The 20,888-nt window shown below is 43.0% G+C and overlaps 2 protein-coding genes across 4 annotated transcripts; both read left to right on the forward strand.

Moving 5' to 3' along the window:
* The first annotated feature begins 4,815 nt into the window (after window positions 1-4,815).
* Window positions 4,816-19,901, forward strand: LOC123143937 (uncharacterized). 3 transcript variants are annotated; one of them, XM_044562927.1, is made up of 9 exons: window positions 4,816-5,707; window positions 6,187-6,337; window positions 10,875-14,300; window positions 14,860-14,911; window positions 15,452-15,678; window positions 15,768-15,844; window positions 17,321-18,178; window positions 18,262-18,927; window positions 19,147-19,901. In XM_044562927.1, exons 3-9 carry the CDS (start codon window positions 11,914-11,916, stop codon window positions 19,899-19,901), a joined length of 5,022 nt encoding a protein of 1,673 aa, XP_044418862.1. In that variant the 5' UTR covers window positions 4,816-5,707; window positions 6,187-6,337; window positions 10,875-11,913. The 3 variants fall into 3 exon arrangements, 1 of the variants encoding a protein (XP_044418862.1); XR_006471146.1 differs by lacking the exons at window positions 15,452-15,678; window positions 15,768-15,844; window positions 17,321-18,178; window positions 18,262-18,927; window positions 19,147-19,901 and having other exon boundaries at window positions 5,295-5,707; window positions 10,875-11,022; window positions 14,860-15,156; XR_006471145.1 differs by lacking the exons at window positions 10,875-14,300; window positions 15,452-15,678; window positions 15,768-15,844; ... (1 more) ...; window positions 18,262-18,927; window positions 19,147-19,901 and having other exon boundaries at window positions 5,315-5,707; window positions 14,860-15,156.
* LOC123143938 (receptor-like protein 52) lies at window positions 6,358-9,834 on the forward strand. Its single transcript, XM_044562928.1, has 2 exons — window positions 6,358-9,492; window positions 9,737-9,834. Exons 1-2 carry the CDS (start codon window positions 6,846-6,848, stop codon window positions 9,832-9,834), a joined length of 2,745 nt encoding a protein of 914 aa, XP_044418863.1. The 5' UTR covers window positions 6,358-6,845.
* Window positions 19,902-20,888: the final 987 nt, after the last annotated feature.

Genomic DNA, 20,888 nt, shown 5'->3' on the forward strand with positions numbered 1-20,888 from the left:
GCATCATCGAGAGGCACCAATGGACATGATGAACCCCTCCGTGATGGTGTCTAGATTGGATCTGGTGGTTCTGGAACTTGCGGCGGCTGAAATTGATTTTCGTCGACTCCTCTAGGGTTTCTGGAACATTGGGGTGTTTATAGAGTAAAGAGGCGGCCCCGGGGGCACCGGAGGTGGGCACAACCCACCAGGGCGCGCCTGGAGGCCTAGGCGCGCCCTGATGGGTTGTGCTCCCCTTGGAGCATCCCCAGGCACGCCCATAAAAGATCCACAAAAAGTTTCGCTGCGTTTGGACTCCGTTTGGTATTGATTTCATGCGATGTAAAAAACATGCAAAAAACAACAACTGGCACTTGGCCTAAAAATGATATAAAATGACTATAAAATGATTGTAAAACATCCAAGAATGATAATATAACAGCATGGAACAATAAAAAAATTATAGATACGTTGGAGACGTATCATGCCCCAAGATTTCTACAGGAGAAACAAAGACAAGAACGTGCATCAACCCCTATGCATAGATTACCCCAATGTTACCTCGAGAATCCGCGAGTTGAGTGCCAAAACACATATCAAGTGAATCAATACAATACCCCATTGTCACCACGGGTATTCATAGCAAGACATACATAAAGTGTTGTCAAATCCATAAAAGTATTCAATCTGATAAAATGAAATCTCAAAGGGAAAACTCAATTCATCACAACAAGATATAGAGGGGAAAACATCATATGATCCGACTATATTAACAAAGCCCATGATACATCAAGATCGTACCATCTCAAGAACACGAGAGAGAGAGAGAGAGATTAAACACATAGCTACTGGTACAAACCCTCAGCCCCGAGGGTGGACTACTCCCTCCTCATCATGATGGCCATAGGGATGATGAAGATGGCCTCCGGTGATGATCTCCCCCTCCGGCAGGGTGCCGGAACGGGGCCTAGATTGATTTTACGTGTCTACAGAGGCATGCGGCGGCAAAACTTCTGATCTAGGGTTCTCCCGAGGGTTTTTGGAATATTTGGCAATTTATAGGGCGAAGAGGCGGTGCGGGAGGCCACCGAGGTGGGCACAACTGGTAATATTCTGTCTATAAGGTTTTCCCTAGTAGTGTACCCTCAACACCGAGGGTGGTGCACCGCAACTCACATCGAAGGAGTCTCGCCAGAAGCGCGATTCGCGGGATAACCGGCGAGAACTTTTGAGGACCCGAAACCCCACAAGCCAAGGAGGGACCCCGTTTGGATGCGCAGCGGCTATGGGCTGCACAGGTCGATTCGCTCGCTGTTAGAGCCTCGAGGATCGTTGCCCTTCAACACGAAGAACGAGAGACAAACACCGGAGAGAGATAAAACTAGGGTAAAAAGTAGATGGGTTTTACGATTGTGTGTTGTTTCAATCAGCCGTCACCCCTTATGTATATAAGAGACGACTGGACTTCCCGTACAAGGAAAGGGTTTGGATTCTTGTCCAAAACCCTAATTTGGGTTCAATGTTTGACCTGAACTTTCCAAAAAAATTCGGTTTAAAAGCTGGCTGCACCTTGCGGGTCATTGTTGAGGCAGTAAACGTTCTCGATAGAGATGTGCCCAAAAGCAATTTTAATCATTTCAATGAGACGGACAACTTTCATGTTGGAAGTTTTTTTTTAATTTTGAGGCCATCTTGAGGGCCCAATCACTGATGCAAAAGCTGTTTTTGACAAAGGACGCTCAGGCAAGACCTAGAACATCTCCTGTGAGGAGGCAGCCAATATAGGAGCAAACAGGGACTACTTAAGACATGTCCTATGGGTAGATATTAATTTTCTCTCGCCTTTTATATTTCGTCTTGACGAGACGAAGAATTTTCATGTTGAGAAACTTCTCATTTGGAGCCACCTTAATTGCGTTTTTGGCGATTCCAAAATATGGTGTCAACACCCGAATCGCGTAGAGAGGAATTGGAGGCGAGGCGGACGAGCAGTTGTGCGAGTGTAGTGGACTTCATGCGGATCTCACTCTCCTTTGTTTTGAGCGAGAGAGAGAGGCCATCAGCTGTGTGTGAGCAAAGAAATACCTGACCTTTTCTATGTGGGAGATTGAGATGCAGGGCTTTTGTTTCAAAGGAGGAAAACTGTTATGATCTTGCAGTTGGAAACGAAAGAATTAATGGGGACATGAGAGAGGCTGCTCGTCTCATATGGTTGGAAACTGAACTATTACTGGGAATCAAACCTGCTAGTATCTGTTTTGCTAAACTTTATATGCATGTGTGTTTCAGTAAGCCGTTGTAGTTGGAATATCCTATTTGACGCTCATTGCATCAAACTGCCGGCGCTTCTCACAGGCGAGCGACCGAGCAGCAACGTGATGGGACAGCCCAGTTTTTTGCGCGTACAACGGAGGTTCCCTGAACCGGTTTTTTTCTACTGTTTTTTTCTCTTTTCTTTTCTGTTTTTATCTCTGTTTCCTTTTGTATTCTTTTCATTTTTTGTTTCTGTTTCTTTTTTCCTTTTCCAGGTTATTTTATCTTTTTAAACTAAGTTCATGTTCGAAAATTGTTCTCAATAGAAAAATGTTCTTGCCTTCAGAAAATGTTCGTTTTTACAAATTTGTTCATAAAATAAAAAAATATTCGCTATTTTCAAAAAATGTTCTTGTTTTTCATAAAATGTTTGCGAATGCTTTTGTTCAAACTTTTAAAAAAGTTCCGGTGTTAAAAAATGTTCTTAATTTTCAAAAAATGTTCATGATTTCAGAAAAAAGGTTCTTTCTTTATAAATTTGTGCACATTTTCAAAAAATGTTCATGCTTAAAAAAATCTACCAGATTTTTTAATAATATTTCCAAAATCAGTTCACAATTTCAAAAAAATCTCATTTATAAAAATTGTTCACAATCTCAAAAACTGTTCTCATTTTGAAAAAATTCACAGTTCTAGAAATTTGTTCATGTTACAAAACATGTTCAGGAATTTCAAATAATATTCTCATTTTCAAATTTCATTCACAATTTCAGAAAAATGTTCATTTAAAAAAAAAACTTATGCGATTTTGTTCACAATTTGAACAAATATTCACATGTTTAAAATTTTGTTCGCGTCTCCAAAAAATTTATAATACAAATTTTGTTCGCATTTTAAAAAAGTTTGTGTTTTAACTTTTTTGGTGCTGAACTAAAAAAATATTCCTGTTTTCCATTTTTTTTACAAACTAAAAACTGTTTGCAATCTCAAAAAATGTTCGTGTTTTTCACAATTTGTTTGTTTTTCAGACACATTTTTGAAAATTATTTGCGTTTTTGGATTCTGTTTGGGTTTGCAAATTTTGTTCGTGTTTTATTTTCAAATCAGAATCACAGAACATCTTCACTTTTCCAAAAAATGTGGCATTTTAAAACTGCTCACAATTTTTGATATGGTTTTAAAATGTTTTCAGTGTCCAGATGGAAGGGATGTTTGTTATTCACTTCGGTCAGAAGAGGAATTGACACTCAAGAGCACGTGTTTTATGTTAGCATTCCAAATCTCAACGCTGTTGTTTGTTCTTATAGATTTATGCACCTTTATGTTCAGTTAGTGGTGTCTGGTATAGTGGCTAATGGCTCGCGGTTGGAGAGTGCGGTGGTTGGAATGATCCCTTGTACTCGCTGTTTATTTTCAGCTTTTTGTTGCGCGCGAAAGGAAAAGAAACAAAGAACGGCTTGGTGGGCCGGCCCAGTCGTGCGTCAACCCTGTGCGTCGAGCAGCTGTATGACGGAAAATGCGTCACATAGGAGGTCCCGTTGTAGTTACCTGAAATAAGAGCGGCGTACATCACAAGCGAAAGATCTAAGTGGGCCTGCCCATGCGAAAGGGCGTGTAAAGGGCTGGGCGCCACTTGTTTTTTGTTTTTTTGGGTTTGTTCAGCTGTGCCCTCGGCAGAACCTATGTGTCCGTGTGCTGTGCTACTTCGTATGCAGCATGTGTTGTGCTACTTCGTGTGCGGTGTGTGTGTGCGTGTGTTTGTAGTGTGACCTTTCTTGGACTTTGTGGCTTCGGTGGTTGCTTTATATATAAAATAGGATGAAAGTCTTTTTTGGTAAAGGACTGGCCGCTTTTGCGTCTATTCCGCCCTAAAAGGCAATCTATCATGCGTCCTATGCATCGAATAGGATTCGCCGTATTGCTCACAACACTAGTCTTTTTACACGATAGTGCTCACTCTGGGCGGTTTTTTACGATTTCAACCGGTTTTCTAAGCGTATTATTGAGCAACACGAGTTTTTCGAGTTTTTTGTTTTTCTTTTTTCTTTCTGATTCTTGTTTAGTTATATTTTATTTTAAAGAAATGTAACATTTGTATGTTTCGTTTTAAGTTTGTTCTGCCTTTTTTATGTTTATTCGTTCATTTTAAAAAAATACTATTAAATTGCCCCAACATCTTATATTTAGAAATGGAGGCAGTATATTAAGAAAAAAGATTCCCCTCAACTAGTGGATGGCATCATTACATCGATCGGGCGCGTGGCCGTTGGATTTGGATTTGATCGTTTTCCCAATGCGCGTCACATGTTCTGGCCACAGGAGCCCACCGGTGTCCAGAAATATCTGTGTCTACCATGCCCTGATCTTTATCCTCACAAAAGTCACCGCTCACTACTCCTCTTCTTCATGGATCGATTTCTTCTCTCTTGCTCTCTCTCTCTCAAGTATCCACACGTTGGCCGTTGTTTCATCATCCATCCTCTCTGCCAGCGAGCACGCGCTCGGCCGTCGCGGTCGTTGGCCGCCTCCACCACCACCCACCCTCTCTCCTCCCCCTCTTCTCGATCGACGACGCCCCTTCTGCTGCTACCGGGTGATGAAGAAGAAGACCTGCTCGACATCGATGACGCAGGGCGCCGTCCACTTCTGCAACATCACCGCTGTTGCAAAAAAAGTGCAACAAAACCTCTGTTGCAAAAAAATCGACAACAAAATCTTCGTTGCAAAAAAGATCGCAATAAGACCTCTATTGTAAAAAATAATATCCGCAACAAGACCTTTCTTGTAAAAAGAATCCGCAACACAATCTCTGTTGCAAAAGTATTCCGCAACATAACCTCCGTTGCACAAAAATCCGGCAACACAACCTCTGTTGTACAAAAATCCCGCAACACAACCTCTATTACAAATGTTTCTGCAACAAGGTCTTTGTTGCAAAGTAGAGATAAGACGTTGACCCCACTAGATCTATGTCAGATCCCACGGCTTGCGAGGCGACGGCGGCCGATGCGTAGCAGCCCCCATTCTTTATACACTACACTTTTTGGCAAACGAATTAAACTTCTTTATTCAGAATTCGATCTGACTGAGAGAGTGAGTGGTCTCTTCACTGGGCCTGGCCAAAGGCCCAACAGTGTTTTGAGGGAGGCCGAAGGCAACGGTGTTTTGAGGGAGGCCGAAGGCCCAACTTACTTTACTTACTTCTATCTTCATGCTTGTCAATGTCTCGAAAAAATAAATCTTCATGCTTTGGCTGCCGATTGCTGCACCTCGCCGGCCCGCTTCGGCGCCGGCAGTGCCGCCGTCGCCCTCCCCCGCCACCGCGCGGCTTTGGAGCACCCCCTACCAAAACACGAGACCGTTCCGCCCGGCACCACCTCGCCGCCCACCACCGCCCCGCACGAGCGCCCATTCCCCAACCCTCGTCGGGGCCGCCGGTCGACAGACCAACCACGGCTAGGAGTCTCTGGGAAAGGTACGCATTTCTTAGGCCGTTTCTTCAATATTTAATCTGCTTGTTTTTTCCTACAATGGAGAGGAAAGCGATATGCGACCTTGTTATGTCGTCATCTGTAAATTCATTGGCCGCCTTATTTATTTATTTATTTAATTTGGCAATTGCTACGAAAGTGAAATTTGTTTGTCTGAGATGTGGTGTCCTTATCTTGTACATGTGGTCTGATCTAGCAAGATGTTGAACTAGTACACCTCATTCCACGCGCTCTATTGACTGGGAATTTGTGCACTCCTTTCGTCTTCTTTTCCAAAGTCACAATGGATTGCCCAGGCAGATCTTTATTTGGTTGTTCTTCCCGCCCGATTAGTATCTGTAATTCTAAAGTTGCTACGATATCATTGTTTTATCAGGCACATTTGGCTGGGCTTCTCCTGAGTCACATTATTGTTAGATGCGGCATTCTTCCACATCTCAATTTTTTTTGCTAATGTGTACAGCCAAGGCGATCAACTTGGAAGAAGCACTTTGGTTGGTGCCAGTTCGCTGTCCTCGTGGTCGATGGCCAACACTCTGTCTTCATGGTTCAGCGGCACCTGTGACTGATGCCGTCGGCTGTGTTACTGAGATATCCTAACATCCGCCTCAATGGTACACTCCATGCCTTCTACCCTGCAGCTTTCCAAAACCTCATCAACCTAAACAAAAACAATCTTGTCGTGTCGTCCCTGAAAACTTATTTGCATAATCTGATGATTTTAGTACTTAAGCTCACATCCACAGGGGCAAACTAACATGAAGGGTTGTACTCGTTTTTCTTTCTTTGTGACATTTTGGAGGCACCGTGAACTGACATAGACATAGTCAGTCATCGGTCATGACCTTACCGGAGACTACTAGTCACTTCCCTGTGAGGCTGGGAATCAGGATGCCCAAGAGTGTGGCCTGAAAGCACTGACTCTAGATTTGTTATTTCCCTCCCACGACCCCAACTCTGAAGTCTTTGCACCCATATACCTGTTCAGCGAGAGCATTACAACGTATTTGTACTTTTGTGCAATTATGTATTTGTTCTGTGTTTACTCTAGCTATTTCCAAATGCAATGCATAGAGCACCCTGCAGCTTGCCATTTCCTTACCAACACTATAACCTGCTGCAATGGCAGTGCAGAAACTCTTCCACATCTCAATTTTCCTGCTAGTATGCACAGCCAAGGCAATCAACCCCGAAGCTGAAGCACTACTCCGATGGAAGTCCACTTTGATTGGTGCCAACCCGTTGCCCTCGTGGTCAATTGCCAACTCTACGTGCTCTTGGTCCGGCGTCACCTGTGACGCTGCCGGACATGTTACCAAGCTCCACCTTTCCGGCTTTGGGCTCCATGGTACGCTACACGCCTTCTACTCTGCTGCGTACCAGAATCTCATCAAGATCAAACTCAACAGCAATAATCTTGTTGGCACCATCCCGGCAAACATATCCCTTTTGCTCACGCTCACCATTTTGGACTTGAGCAACAACAATCTTGTCGGTGCCATCCCCTACCAACTCAGCAAGCTACCAATACTAGTCGAGGTTAATCTGGGAAATAACCAATTGACTAGCCCAGAATTTGACAAGTTCTTGCCTATGTTCAGCTTGAAGCTATTATCTCTAGCTAACAATAATCTCAGTGGAACCTTCCCACAATTCATCCTCAACTACACCAATGTGAGGATGCAATTCCTTGATTTGTCAGGTAATGACTTCTCAGGGCTGTTACCAGATTCACTGCCGGAAATGGTCCCAAGGTTGAGGTATCTAGATCTGTCAGCTAATGGATTCTCTAGCGTGATACCTCGCTCACTCTCGAGGCTCCAGAAGCTTGAGATACTGCTTCTCAACGAAAATAATCTTACAGGAGGGATCCCAGAGGAGCTTGGGTTGGTACCTGGATTGCGAGTTCTTTCACTGAGTGACAATTCACTTGGTGGGTTCATCCCAGCCTCACTTGGGCAGCTTCAGTTACTAGAGCAACTCAATATCAGAAATGCTGGTTTGGTTTCTACTCTTCCACCCGAGTTGGGGAACCTTACTAATCTCGGGCACTTGGATCTGGCACATAACCAGCTATTTGGAAGTTTGCCACCATCTTTGGCCAGGATGCAAGGAATGTCCTGGTTCATTGTACATGACAACTATATCGATGGTATCATCCCGTCAGAGATGTTTTCAAACTTGACTAATCTTGCGGTATTCGATGTTGCCAAAAACTTGTTAGCTGGAAGCATCCCATCGCAGATTGGTAACTGTAAAGAGATAATCACTCTCCTCCTCTCAAACAACAACTTTACTGGTTCCATCCCAGTAGAGATGGGCAGCTTGCCGAACTTGCAGTTTTTGGTCATGTCAAAGAATCACTTTACTGGAGTGATACCATCTCATATCGGCAATGCAACATCTTTGAAATTCCTTGCCATCAGATCCAACCACCTTGACGGAGAGCTTCCTGCAACCATGTCTGCATTGATAAATCTTGTTGCTCTCATCTTGTCTGGCAACAAGTTTACGGGTATCATTCCTAATATTGACAACAGGCAGTTGCCGTCTGCCAAGGTGGCAAAAGATAAAAACGACAACAGCTTCATGGGAGAATTGCCATCTGCCTTTTGTCAGTTACCACTTCTGCAACTCTTGGATCTATCAAACAATCAGTTGTCTGGTGAGCTTCCTGGTTGCTTTTGGTACTTGAAAGATTTGCAATCCTTAGATTTATCGAGCAATGCTTTTGCTGGTGAAATTCCAACCTCAAGTTGCTGTAATTCTTCACTAAGGTCCCTGCACCTGTCAGACAACAACTTTACAGGTTGCTTTCCAGCTGTGTTGAAGAACTTCAGACGCCTTGTTATTTTGGATCTCGGGAACAATAATATTTCTGGTGTAATTCCTCCATGGATAGGGCAAAGCAATCCTTTGCTGAGGATTCTCGGACTGCGATCAAACATGTTCTATGGAAGTATTCCCTGGCAGCTATCACAACTCTCCCATCTCCAACTGCTTGATCTAGCTGAGAATAATTTTATAGGTTCCATACCAGAAAGTTTCGCCAACTTATGCTTCATGAGGCAGGCACCCACGATGCAGCCAGGTATAACAATCGTCCTACAATATGCCACCTTTGGATATATATACAGTGGCACTATGGTTGTAATTTGGAAAGGACAGGATTACATTTTCCGGGGAAGAGATGCATTTGTGACAGGTATTGATCTCTCTGCCAATTCTCTTTTTGGTGCTATACCTCCGGAGCTGACAAATCTTAGAGGCATCCAGTTAATAAATATGTCAAGAAATTGTCTATCTGGTAGTATCCCAAAGGATATTGGCAGCCTAAAGTTTTTAGAATCTCTTGACCTCTCTTGGAACAAGATATCAGGTCCTATTCCTCCTAGCATATCAAACCTGATATTCCTCAGCTCCCTTAATCTTTCGAGCAATCTTCTGTCAGGAGGGATACCTACAGGGAATCAACTCCAAACATTGGATGACCCGTCAATTTATAGCAATAACCTGGGACTTTGTGGCTCTGTATTGAACATTTCATGTAAACATGGTTCAAGTCCGACGACCACATCAGATGTGGGAAAGGAACATCATGATGAACTTGAAACCATGTGGATGTACTGCTCAGTGATCGCTGGAACAATATTTGGTTTCTGGATATGGTTTGGCACATTGTTTTTCTGGAAGCCCTGGAGATGTGCTTTCTTGAGTTGCATAGATGCCATGCAACAGAAAGTTATGAGGAAGATGAAGCATATCCGAGGTATAGAAAGTTGTCCAAGTATTGAATGACACCACACCAAATGAAGATGAAGCAAGATGTAAGCGTCGTGATAATTATATCTGTTTCTGTTCCCAGTACGCTCAAGAATTACCAATGTTCCAGTGGACATATTTTGTTTGAAGGTTCTAGACAAGTTTGTTGTGTAGCTTTAGTCAGGGTAACGGTTTGTGTCTCGCTCATGTTCTTGTAAGTGTATGTTGTAAATCTTATAATATTTCTGAAGCCTATTGTGCAAGATTTTTCCTGTTGTTCAGAGTTGAAGAGCAGTTTCAGGTAGCATACATTGGAACTGCCTTCGAGCCTACCTACCCCTTCAAATAGTGAAACCTCCAGCATGCACTGGAATTTTACTCCATATCCTAGTACTTCTCCCGAGGCTGCATCTGTATCAAGACTTTAACTACACGTAGTGATCTTCAAGGGGAGCACACACTGCTTCTTGCTTGTTAAATTGTTCCCTGGAGAAAATGGTGCTGCATCACTGGCAATGACACCCCCATGACTACAGCTTTCTGTACATCAAACCTGACGACTTTCTTCCAGTCATTTGTCTGTCACACCAGGACATGCTATCTTATTCCATCTCAGTGCTACATGTTCCTATGATGTGCATACAAGGTTCCTCGAAACCCAACATTAAGTGAGAACCTTAAGAGCATTCAGTGATGTCTCAGCGGTGAAGTGTGCGACCAGATGATGATCGAGTGAATGTGTGTGTGTTCTGGTATGCATGCGTGTGCATCTTGGTGTCTTCCCTGTAGTCACAAAATAAAAAGCAATCCATACACTGGCTTGAAATTAAAAAAAACCTGAACTTGGAAAAACAAATTAAATTTTTTAGGATGCAAAAAGAAATTAAGTTGGCTCTTTCCCCTTTGAATGATGAATAGATTTTCTCCCCGCAAGGAGGTAAGCATTACGTGCTTGATTTGTCATATGATGGAGGGAGAGGGAAAAGTTACAGTTCTGTACTAGTCATAGTAGGAAATAGACAACCAAGTCAACAATTTTGTGGCTGCTTTTTTTTGTTTTGTTTTGTTGATTTTGCAATTGCTGCGACATGTGTTTGTGTATGGCGTATGGTATCCTCATCTGACCAAATACTACTCTCTGTATTGCACATTTGTTCTTATCAAGCAAAGCTTTATACTGGAGCAGTACACCCTGTCGCATGCCTTCTCTGACCGAGAGCTTGTGCACTCCTTCCAGTCATCTTCTTCTCCAAAGTTACAATTGATTGCTCGAACAGTTCTTAGTTTGATTGTTCCTCCAGCCTGATTAGTGTTCTGTAATTTTAAAACTGTAATCTTCTAGAGATTTGAGTTCTCATTATTTTTTTGGTTTGCATTTCATGGATGCAGGCTCTGCTCTGTGCAGCCATTGGATACTTGTGTCTTATCGTCTCTTTTCAAGTTAACCTGCAGACTCGGTAGTTTACCAGCATGTAAACCGTCTCAGAATTTGCATCTATCGAAGTTGTTGTGCTCTTGCATTACGGCTATTGTTTGGGTAACCAACCTTTTCTGTCTTCTTTTTGTGATAACTAATTCCTATATGCTTCTTCATCTCGTTCTAGAAGCACAGCAGGTTTGCCGGGATACTGAAATTAGCATTTGTACCATAAAAGAGCTCCTGGATAACTAGGTGATTTGTAGATACAGAAGCTCAAATACAGCGCTGTTGCTTAATTAAGATTTATCACTTTCCTTTGCGACTTTTTGGAAGTTCCTTTCGTGTGGCCTGTGATACTACTTAGTTTGTCATTCTTTTCTAGATTATGTTACTTTGTATTTTCTGGCTTTTTTCCTGTTCTTTGATTTCGCTGCTCCTTTTGGAAACCTTTTTCATGGCTGGTAATTTGTTCTAGCAACAGTGATGTTGAACCTTTGCGGTCACTCCCATTGACTGACTTCTCTTTCGTGACACAATGGCACTGTTGAACGGAGCTTGTGTGTCCTCGGGGGAAAAAGGAGTTTCATCAGTCAGCTCCCAGATATTGACTAGCTTGTGTTACTTGGGCAATGCAGTTGGGCAGGTGACTTGGCTTTCTGTTAACAGACAGTCTCATTCACCACAACCACATATATACGTGGCCGTCTGTCTCATTCACCACCATACTGGCCAGCTTCCATTGTTGGCTGGGTCCTGTGCTTTCTTCACAGGATGACCAAGTCTTCAGTCTCTGTAGACATATGCCCGTCCAGACAAGTTTGTATAATAGACTGCCAACCTACTGCTGACCCATTCTACTATTGCCAATCTATACTGCTGACTAATGACCTCCATTTTCTTGCCAACGCAGCTGACATCTCAAGAGCAGTAAATCTTTTCTATAATAGACATGCTGGCTGTTCGACTGGAGGGGCAAACACAGAGTCTATCCAGCCACACCCTTGAGCGATGGCACCACAATACAAGCTCTCATGTTTGACAGCTTTGCATATGCTGCTATGCATAGCCAGTGCAATCAGCCCGGAAGGAGAAGCACTCCTCCGGTGGAAGTCCACTTTGCTCAATTCCACCTACCTGTCATCATGGTCGCATGCCGAATCGACCTGCAATTGGTTCGGCGTCACCTGTGGCCATGCCGGCCATGTTACCGCACTCGACCTATCCTGGTTAAGCCTCAATGGCACGCTCGACGCCTTGTACTTCCCGGCGTTCCGGAACATCACCACACTCGACCTCTGTGGCAACAACCTCGTCGGTACCATCCCAGAAAACATATCGCTGCTGCTCACCTTGACCTACCTGGATTTGAGCAACAACTATTTTGTTGGTGTGACCCCCCATCAACTCGGCAAGCTCCCATGGATTCATTACATCGATCTGGGAAATAACTACTTAACCAACCCAGACCCTGCCAAGTTCTTGCCTTTGTCCACCGTGCAGACCTTACATCTAAATGATAACAATCTCAACGGCACTTTTCCACAGTTCATCCTGAACCGCACCAATGTTAGGTTGGAGGACCTCGACCTATCAGGTAACTTCTTCTCGGGTTCAATACCTGAGACTCTGCCAGATATGGTTCCAAATTTACTATTTCTTGATATGTCCTCCAACATGTTCTCCGGACTCATACCGAGTGAATTCGGTAACCTTACTAGTCTTGAGTCCTTGCACCTATCGTGGAACATGCTATCTGGAGGTTTGCCACCATCCTTTTCAATGATGGGCCAAATTCTAAACTTTGATGTTGGGAACAACCACCTTCTCAGTGGCAACATCCCACTAGAATTGTTTTCAAACTGGACTGAACTTGGCTTTTTCAGTATTGCAAACAACTCCTTCACCGGAAGCATTCCACGGGAGATCAGCAGATGGGAGTCCCTGCAGTACCTCCTCCTTTCTGGCAACTGCTTCAACAGCTCAATCCCCACGGAGCTAGGATCTTCCCTGCGGGTGCTAGACTTGTCCAATAACCATCTTACAGGCATGATACCATCGGGGTTTGGTAAATTATCATTCTTATTACAATTCCTTGACCTTAGCAGCAACCACTTGGAGGGAGAGATTCCAGCGAGCTTGTCGCTCCTATCTGTCAACTACATATTCTTGTTCGGTAACAGGTTGACAGGTGTCATCAACAAGGATTTCTGTAAGCAACGTCATCTACAGTTCTTGGACCTATCAAACAATCTCCTGTCTGGAATGCTCCCTGGTTGCTTATGGAACCTGCCTAATCTTACATACATGGATTTGTCAAGCAATGCCTTTGTTGGAGAAGTCACAACCTTGACGAATGATGCTTCTCCATTAGAATCAGTACATTTGTCCAACAACAGCTTCTCTGGATATTTTCCATCTCTTATAAAGAACTTGGAAAGCTTAGTAATTTTGGATCTTGGAGACAATATGTTTTCTGGCACAATTCCTTCATGGATAGGAGCTAGCCTCTCTATGCTAAGAATTCTCCGACTACGGTCAAATATGTTTCATGGAAGTATTCCTTGGGAGGTATCACAACTCTCTCATCTCCAGTTGCTTGACCTAGCTGAAAACAATCTTACAGGTTCTATTCCAGTAAGTTTCGCAAACTTTACTTGCATGATAGAGACAACGCCAGAAATGGATGTAAGTGCTATCCTTGCAAGCTTTGAAACATTCGGGGATATGCCTTATATGTACACTGGTACGCATTATTCATATGATGGTCAGATGGACATAATCTGGAAGGGACGCGATTATACTTTCCATAAGACAATTACGCTTATGACTGGTATTGATCTGTCAAGCAACTTCCTTTCAGGTGAGATTCCTGCTCAGTTAGTAAATCATCAAGCCCTGCGGTTCCTGAACCTATCAAGAAATAATTTATCCGGTGGTATCCCAAAAAACATTGGGAGTTTGAAAAATGTGGAGTCTCTTGACCTCTCCTGGAATAAACTCTCGGGCCGTATTCCTCCAAGCATATCAGATTTGTTGTGCCTAAGCTTGCTCAATATGTCCAACAATCTACTATCAGGAGAGATACCTACAGGCAATCAGCTCCAAACACTCAATGACCCGTCAATATACAGCAACAACCTGGGACTTTGTGGTCTCCCCCTGAGCACTCCATGCAAGCATGATTCAAGTTCTGCAACAGTGCTGGATCAGCCAAATGAACATGACCATGAACTTGAAACTTTGTGGCTGTACTACTCAGTGATTGCTGGAACTGTCTTTGGTTTCTGGATATGGTTTGGAACATTGTTTTTCTGGAACATCTGGAGGATTACGTTCTTCAATTGCATCGATGCCATGCAGCAGACTGTTATGCAAAAGATGGTGTCTACCTGGCAGTATGACACTCTGTTTCCCGCTTTTAGGCGTTCATGAAGGATTTATCACGACCTCGGTTGTGACTCCATAGACAAAAATAGAATTTCTTTTCCGACTTTTACTTTATATGCAGCGGATATAGATGTATTGTTCATGGCTGTTCTATTTGTTCTCTGTCACCAACAAACAGTTCTCTGTTCTGGTGTGAACAAAATTGACCTTTTATAGTTTTGTAACAATATGGGAGAGACCAATTTGGTACATATTTGTATTAGGTTCTGATTCTCTCAATTATGTGAGTTGTAGTTATGTACGATAGTGTCAAAAATGTCTTATATTTTGATATAGAGGGAGTACGTTTCATGGTTGCGGTCTGTAGTTTTTTTGAGCTTTGCTTCGGTTGTTTGTATAGTTGGTTTGATTCTGTGAATTGTGTGAGTTGAACTGTATGAATTATTTGTGTAACTGGATAACAGTGGGTGTGTGTGTGTCTTGCATATAAATAGTGCATTTTTCATCCATCGCGGACTTTTGGAGGTTCCATGCTTGTGGGCTATAATGTTTATTCATTCATTGCAGACTTTTGGAGGTTTTTCAAGGCTCACCACATGACATTCTGCGGTATCTTAAGGTCTTCTTCAAGTCAATGAACACCATATGAAGGCCCTTCTTTTGCTCTCTATATCTCTTCATAAGTTGCCGTATCAAGGAATTGACTTACATGGTCGACCGCTCAATCATGAAATCAAAATGATTTTTTGTCACACTTGTCATTCTTCTTAAACGGTGCTCAATAACTCTCTCCCCCAGCTTCATTGTATGGCTCATCAACTTAATTGCATGGTAATTAGTACAATTTTGAACCTTGTTCTTGAAGATTGGTATTAATATACTCAGCCAGAAAAAAATATGGTTGAAAAGTTTAGTAGCCATACTATCGTTATGTCTCTGAGACCTCTTCACAACTTAATGAGATACAATTAGGGCCTCTCTGACCTCAGACTCCTGGATCCGCCTCACAAAACGCATGCTAGTATCATCAAATGAATCGAGCCAATAGAAAAAAGTGTGAAGGAAGTCGCATCTACTCAAGAAATTTGGATATTTGATAGGACGAAGGGGTGGGATCGAGACATATGTGGTGACGGCTTCTCCCTCTCCATTGGCTTAGCTTGCTCCTGTCCCTATTGCCCAGCCCCGCAAGACGGTGATGATGATGAAGCGACGCAGTCTTGGTCCCTTCCAAATCAGTGTTGTTTTTTGGCAGAAAACTGAGAGCTTTATTTATACGAAAGTGTTTGCTGGGCAATCAGCTAGCAAGCCGCTGACCAGAAAACTCGGAGTTTCAGAGAGCCAGCTCTCGGTAACAGTCACAGTACAAGCACGCTTGGCACATAAGTGAGCTGGACCATTAGCTGCTCTCTTTACATGCTGAATTACAAAAGAATTAAAAGTCTGAGCTAGCTCTTCAATTTCAAATAAAATAGGTGCCACAACGGAGCAGCCATTGCGGCGAGAGTTCCAAACCAGCGTATTGCCAAAGGCCTTTTACAAGGGTGCAAGGGTACATATACTACTACTCCTACTTGGTGATTGCTTTGAAACCTACACGAACATACACATGTATGGAATCAGACATGGACACTCAAGGTCATGTTTAACTGATTAACTCTAACAGCCCAAAATCACCACCGACCTCTTGGCGCCGGATTAAGTTTCCCATGCTGTTGAGTATTTTTCTATCAGAAGTATTGAGCCGCGCAAGTTGTCGCAGTATATTTGTGTTGAAAGTTTATAATCTCAAGTTACAAAGTTCAAAACATTTTGGCTTCGAATTCAAATCCTATGAGCTGAGAGCTCTTTTTTTTAATGAACAGAGCTCAAAATTCTGAACTTAATTTTCAGTATTGCCCTATTTTAGTGTCAACCTGAAAGTTGTCACCTTCAGGTTCAAGAATTTTTCAGTGTCAGGTCCTTCTGAAATTTATTCATAAGCTGAAGGCCTCAATTTACAGTCTTAAATTCTTTCATATGGACGGATATCTGAAAAAGCGGCTCTTGTTATAGACATATGCAGAGTTCCTTCTCTGCCTCTGCTAGATCACTGAGTGGGTTTGTGGTTGTGGTTTGGAGCATTGCTTTTCTGCAACACATGGACGTTTGCTCTCATTTGTTGCATCCGATGCCATGCAGCAGAATCTTATGCTGAAGATGGCGCGTACCTTGCAGTATGGCACTGTGTTTCCCACATGGTAGTGTCTGTCAATGCTTCCGCACTATTGTTTTATCCGCTTTCTGCAATGGATATAAATATGTTGTTCCTGAGCCTCCTTGTTTTCTTTCACCAACAAGCTAGAATTATCTAGTTATGTGGTCCTTATCTAGATTCTATAGAGCTGCCTTATAATTGTTATGATTTGAGAGATCGATTTCCTACAGAGCTGAGTCCGGTTCTCGTTCTCGGAATTTTGTGAGCTCCAATTATTTATGTTTTGTCATCGCGTTTTATATATTTTTATGATATTTTCGATCTTTGCTCACCTTACGAACTCCTGGGCACTTGTGCCTAGTTACCTCCTCAGACTAGGTTGCTTCATACATTTGTTGATTCAGCAGTTGATCATTTGGAATTTCTCCCTCTGTTTTCTTCCTACCGTTGCACCTTAAAAAAAGTGTTATGTGGATTCAGTTTCTGGAGGTTCAGTCCTAGAGAATGACTGGGTGATTTGGCAGTTGGTTTGGCCCTGTGTTAACCGCAGCCACAAGCAGATACATCTCCGGTCTTCACCTTACCGGAGAATAGTAATCACTTCACTGTGAGGCTGGGGATGGGATACCCAAGGGTGTGGCCAAAGCACTGGTGGATTTGATATTTTCCTCACACGATGACCCCAAGTCTGAAGTCTTTGTACGCATATATGTTCGTCCAGCGACAACTCTACAATGTATTACTACCTCTGAAGTCTGAAGGCAATAAACAACATCAGCTCACAGCTTGTCATTTTTACCAGCACTCTGACTGCATGCAATGGTGCTGCAGAAACTCTTATGCGTCTCATTTTTCCTGCTGATATACACATCCAAGGCGATCAACCCGGAAGCAGAAGCCCTTCTCCAATGGAAATCCACTTTGATTGGCAGCACCAAGTCACTATCCTCATGGTCGATTGCCAACTCTACCTGCTCTTGGTTCGGCTCCATGGTACGCTTCACGCCTTATACTCTCCAGCGTTCCAGAACCTCACAGTGCTCAGCCTCAACAACAGCAACCTTGTTGGCGTTGTCCCAGCAAACATCTCCCTGTTTCTCAGCCTCACTGTTCTCGACTTGAGCTATAACAATCTTGTTGGTGCCATCCCTTACGAACTCAGTCACCTCCCAATGATTGTTAAGTTAAAATTGGGAAATAACCACTTGACCAACCCAGAATATGCCAGCTTCTCACCTATGTCCAGTTTGAAGTTGTTATCTCTAGCCAATAATAATCTCAGTGGTGCCTTCCCACAGTTCATCACCAACTGCACAGGGATGATAGGCCTCGATCTATCGGCTAACGCCTTCTCAGGGCCGTTACCAGATTCACTGCCGCAGATGGTCCCAAGGTTGGGGTACCTGAATCTGTCCTTTAATGGATTCTCTGGCTCGATACCTCGCCCATTCTCAAGGTTCCAAAAGCTCGAGGCACTAGATCTAGGGAATAATAATCTCACAGGAGGAATTCCAGAGGAGCTTGGGATGATGTCTGCATTGATATTGCTATGCCTTTACAGCAACCCGCTTGGTGGGTCAATCCCTGCCTCACTCGGCCAGCTTCACTCGCTCGAGGATCTTGCCATAAGTGATGCTGATTTGGTTTCTACTCTTCCACCTGAGCTGGGGAACCTTACTAGTCTTACCGGTATGTTCCTGGAAGGAATCATTTATTTGGAAGCTTGCCACCATCTCTTGCCAGGGTGCAAACAATGACGTATTTCAGCGTAGGCGACAACAATATCAATGGTACCATCCCCTCAGAGATGTTTACAAACTGGACAAACCTTGAGGTATTCGATGTTGCAAACAACTTATTAGCTGGAAACATCCCATCACAGATCAGCAACTGGGAGGTGTTATATATTCTCAGCCTCTCCGGAAACAACTTTACTGGCTCGATACCGCTGGAGATGGGAAACATGCCATACATGCAAAAAATGGATTTGTCAAAGAATCATCTTACGGGAACAATACCATCTCATATCGGTAATTTGTCATATGTGTATTTCATTGACATCAGTGCCAACCATCTTGAGGGTGAGCTTCCTGAAACCATCTCCTTGTTGGCATATCTTGCTGTTCTCAACTTGTCTGGCAACAAGTTTACATGTATCATTACTAACGTCGACAACAAGCAGTTGCCAGTTGTCAAGGTGACCAAGAATAGCAGCTTCTTTGGAGAATCACTGTCTGCCTTCTGTAACCTAACCAGTCTCCAATTCCTGGATCTATCGAACAATCAACTGTTCGGAGATCTCCCTGGTTGCTTGTGGAACTTGAAAGAACTACACTCCTTGGATCTGTCGACCAATGCTTTTGCCGGGGAAGTTCCAACCTCGACTCACTATAGTTCTTCGCTAAGGTCGCTGCACCTGTCAAACAATAACTTCACAGGTTGCTTTCCAGCAATGTTAAAGAACTTTAAAAACATTGTTATTTTGGATCTGGGGAACAATAAGATGTTTGGCGCACTTCCACCGTGGATAGGGGAAAGCAATCCTTTGCTGAGAATCCTTGGACTGTGATCAAACATGTTCTATGGAAGTATTCCCAGGCAGCTATCTCAACTGTCCCATCTTCAACTGCTTGATCTAGCTGAAAATAATTTCATAGGTTCCATACCAGAAAGCTTTGTCAACTTTTCCTTGATGAGACAGACATCCATAAAGCAGCCGGTTATAATAAGTAGCATATTATATACTACTACCAACCATGAAGATTTTGAAAATGGTCGCATGGACATAACTTGGAAGGGACGTGAGTACACCTTTCAGGGAAGAGATGCATTTGTGACTGGTATTGATCTCTCTGGCAATTCTCTCTGTGGTGAAATTCCTTCAGAGTTGACAAATCTTAGAGGCATCCAGTTACTAAATCTGTCAAGAAATTATCTATCTGGTGGTATCCCGAAGGACATTGGCAGTCTAAAGTTGTTAGAATCCCTCGACCTCTCGTGGAACAAACTATCAGGTCCTATTCCTCCTAGCATAACAAACTTGATATTCCTCACCTCTCTTAATCTCTCGAACAACCTTCTATCCGGAGAAATACCTGCAGGCAATCAACTCCAAACATTGGACGGCCCTGCAATTTATAGCAATAACCTGGGACTTTGTGGCTCTCTGTTGAACATTTCGTGTAAAAATAGTTCAAGTCTGACGACCACTTCACATCAAGATCTTGAAGCCATTTGGATGGACTACTCAGTGATTGCTGGGACAGTTTCTGGTTTGTGGTTATGGTTTGGTACACTGTTTTTCTGGGAGATCTGGAGATGCGCTTTCTTGAGTTGCATAGATGCCATGCAACAGAAAGTTATGAACAAGATGAAGCATACCTGGGAGTATAGGAAGCTGTCCAAGTATTGAATGATGCCACACTAAATGAAGATGAAACAAGATGTAAGCGTCGTGATAATTATCTATGTTTGCTGTTGCCAGTATGCTAGTGAAGCAAGTATACCAAGTAACCGGCATCGGGTTTCTGTCATGTTGATTTTTTCCCCCTGAATATAAGTAAACATATATAGATTGGGTCAGGGTAATGGTTTATGTCTCGCTCATATATTTGTAAGCGTGTGCTGTAAATAAATCTTACAATATTTGTAAAGTGTACTGCGCTTGATTTTCCCTTTAGTTCAGGGTTGAAGAGCAGTATAAGTTAGTACTAGGGCATATACTGAAATGCCAACGATCTTGAGGGCACAAAAATTTGCACCTGAATTCTTTGGCGAGTTTGGTTCCTGCATCCCCCTTTAATTTACTATAAGCAAGTGCTTTTTTTGGAATACTAAGAAGTGCTAGTATCACATTAATCGGTTGTTTTTCAGAGGCAGCTTCCCTAGAGTGTGTTCAGTTCACTAAAAGGGTAGTGGAGAAGTGCCTAAGCTTCGGTGAGGGGCCAAATCACATTATGTTGGAGTCTCGACTCTTGAGGCCATCTGCTCTGAATTCCCAGAAAACTAACCCATCCTTGGCAGTGTCAAGCACTGTGAAGAGTCAATTCTTGAGGAATTTTGCAGTTAGCCTCCAGACCTCAACTTGCTTAGTACTCCCTCTGTAAACTATTATAAGAGCATTTAGATCATCAAAGTAGTGATCTAAACGCTCTTATATTCTAAAAACTCACACCGACATTCTGACCAAAAAATCATCAAAAACAGATGTTTGGTATGTTCAGTTATTCACCTATGTCACCGAATGAGCTGTGCCCTTCTTTGATTATTACACCTGCCATGCTAGTCCTTGCAGATGATTTCGGTGTTACTGTAGGTGATTAGGCGGGGCGGTTGCTCGAGCCTAATGCTTAGTCGGGCTATGTGTTGGCCATTTCCAAAATGTGTTGGCCTTTTATAA

The sequence above is a fragment of the Triticum aestivum genome, chromosome 6D, assembly GCF_018294505.1.
Source record: "Triticum aestivum cultivar Chinese Spring chromosome 6D, IWGSC CS RefSeq v2.1, whole genome shotgun sequence".
In the NCBI taxonomy this organism is placed as follows: Eukaryota; Viridiplantae; Streptophyta; class Magnoliopsida; order Poales; family Poaceae; genus Triticum; species Triticum aestivum.

Bases quoted from the DNA above. Each gene is read 5' to 3' on its own strand.
- LOC123143938 (XM_044562928.1), top strand. From the start codon at position 6,846: ATGGCAGTGCAGAAACTCTTCCACATCTCAATTTTCCTGCTAGTATGC. The intron at 9,493-9,736 runs GTATAGAAAGTT...ATATTTCTGAAG, and splicing joins GAAGATGAAGCATATCCGAG to CCTATTGTGCAAGATTTTTC.
- LOC123143937 (XM_044562927.1), top strand. From the start codon at position 11,914: ATGGCACCACAATACAAGCTCTCATGTTTGACAGCTTTGCATATGCTG. The intron at 14,301-14,859 runs GTATGACACTCT...CATTCATTGCAG, and splicing joins AAGATGGTGTCTACCTGGCA to ACTTTTGGAGGTTTTTCAAG. The intron at 15,845-17,320 runs GTACATATACTA...ATGGTGCTGCAG, and splicing joins CCTTTTACAAGGGTGCAAGG to AAACTCTTATGCGTCTCATT.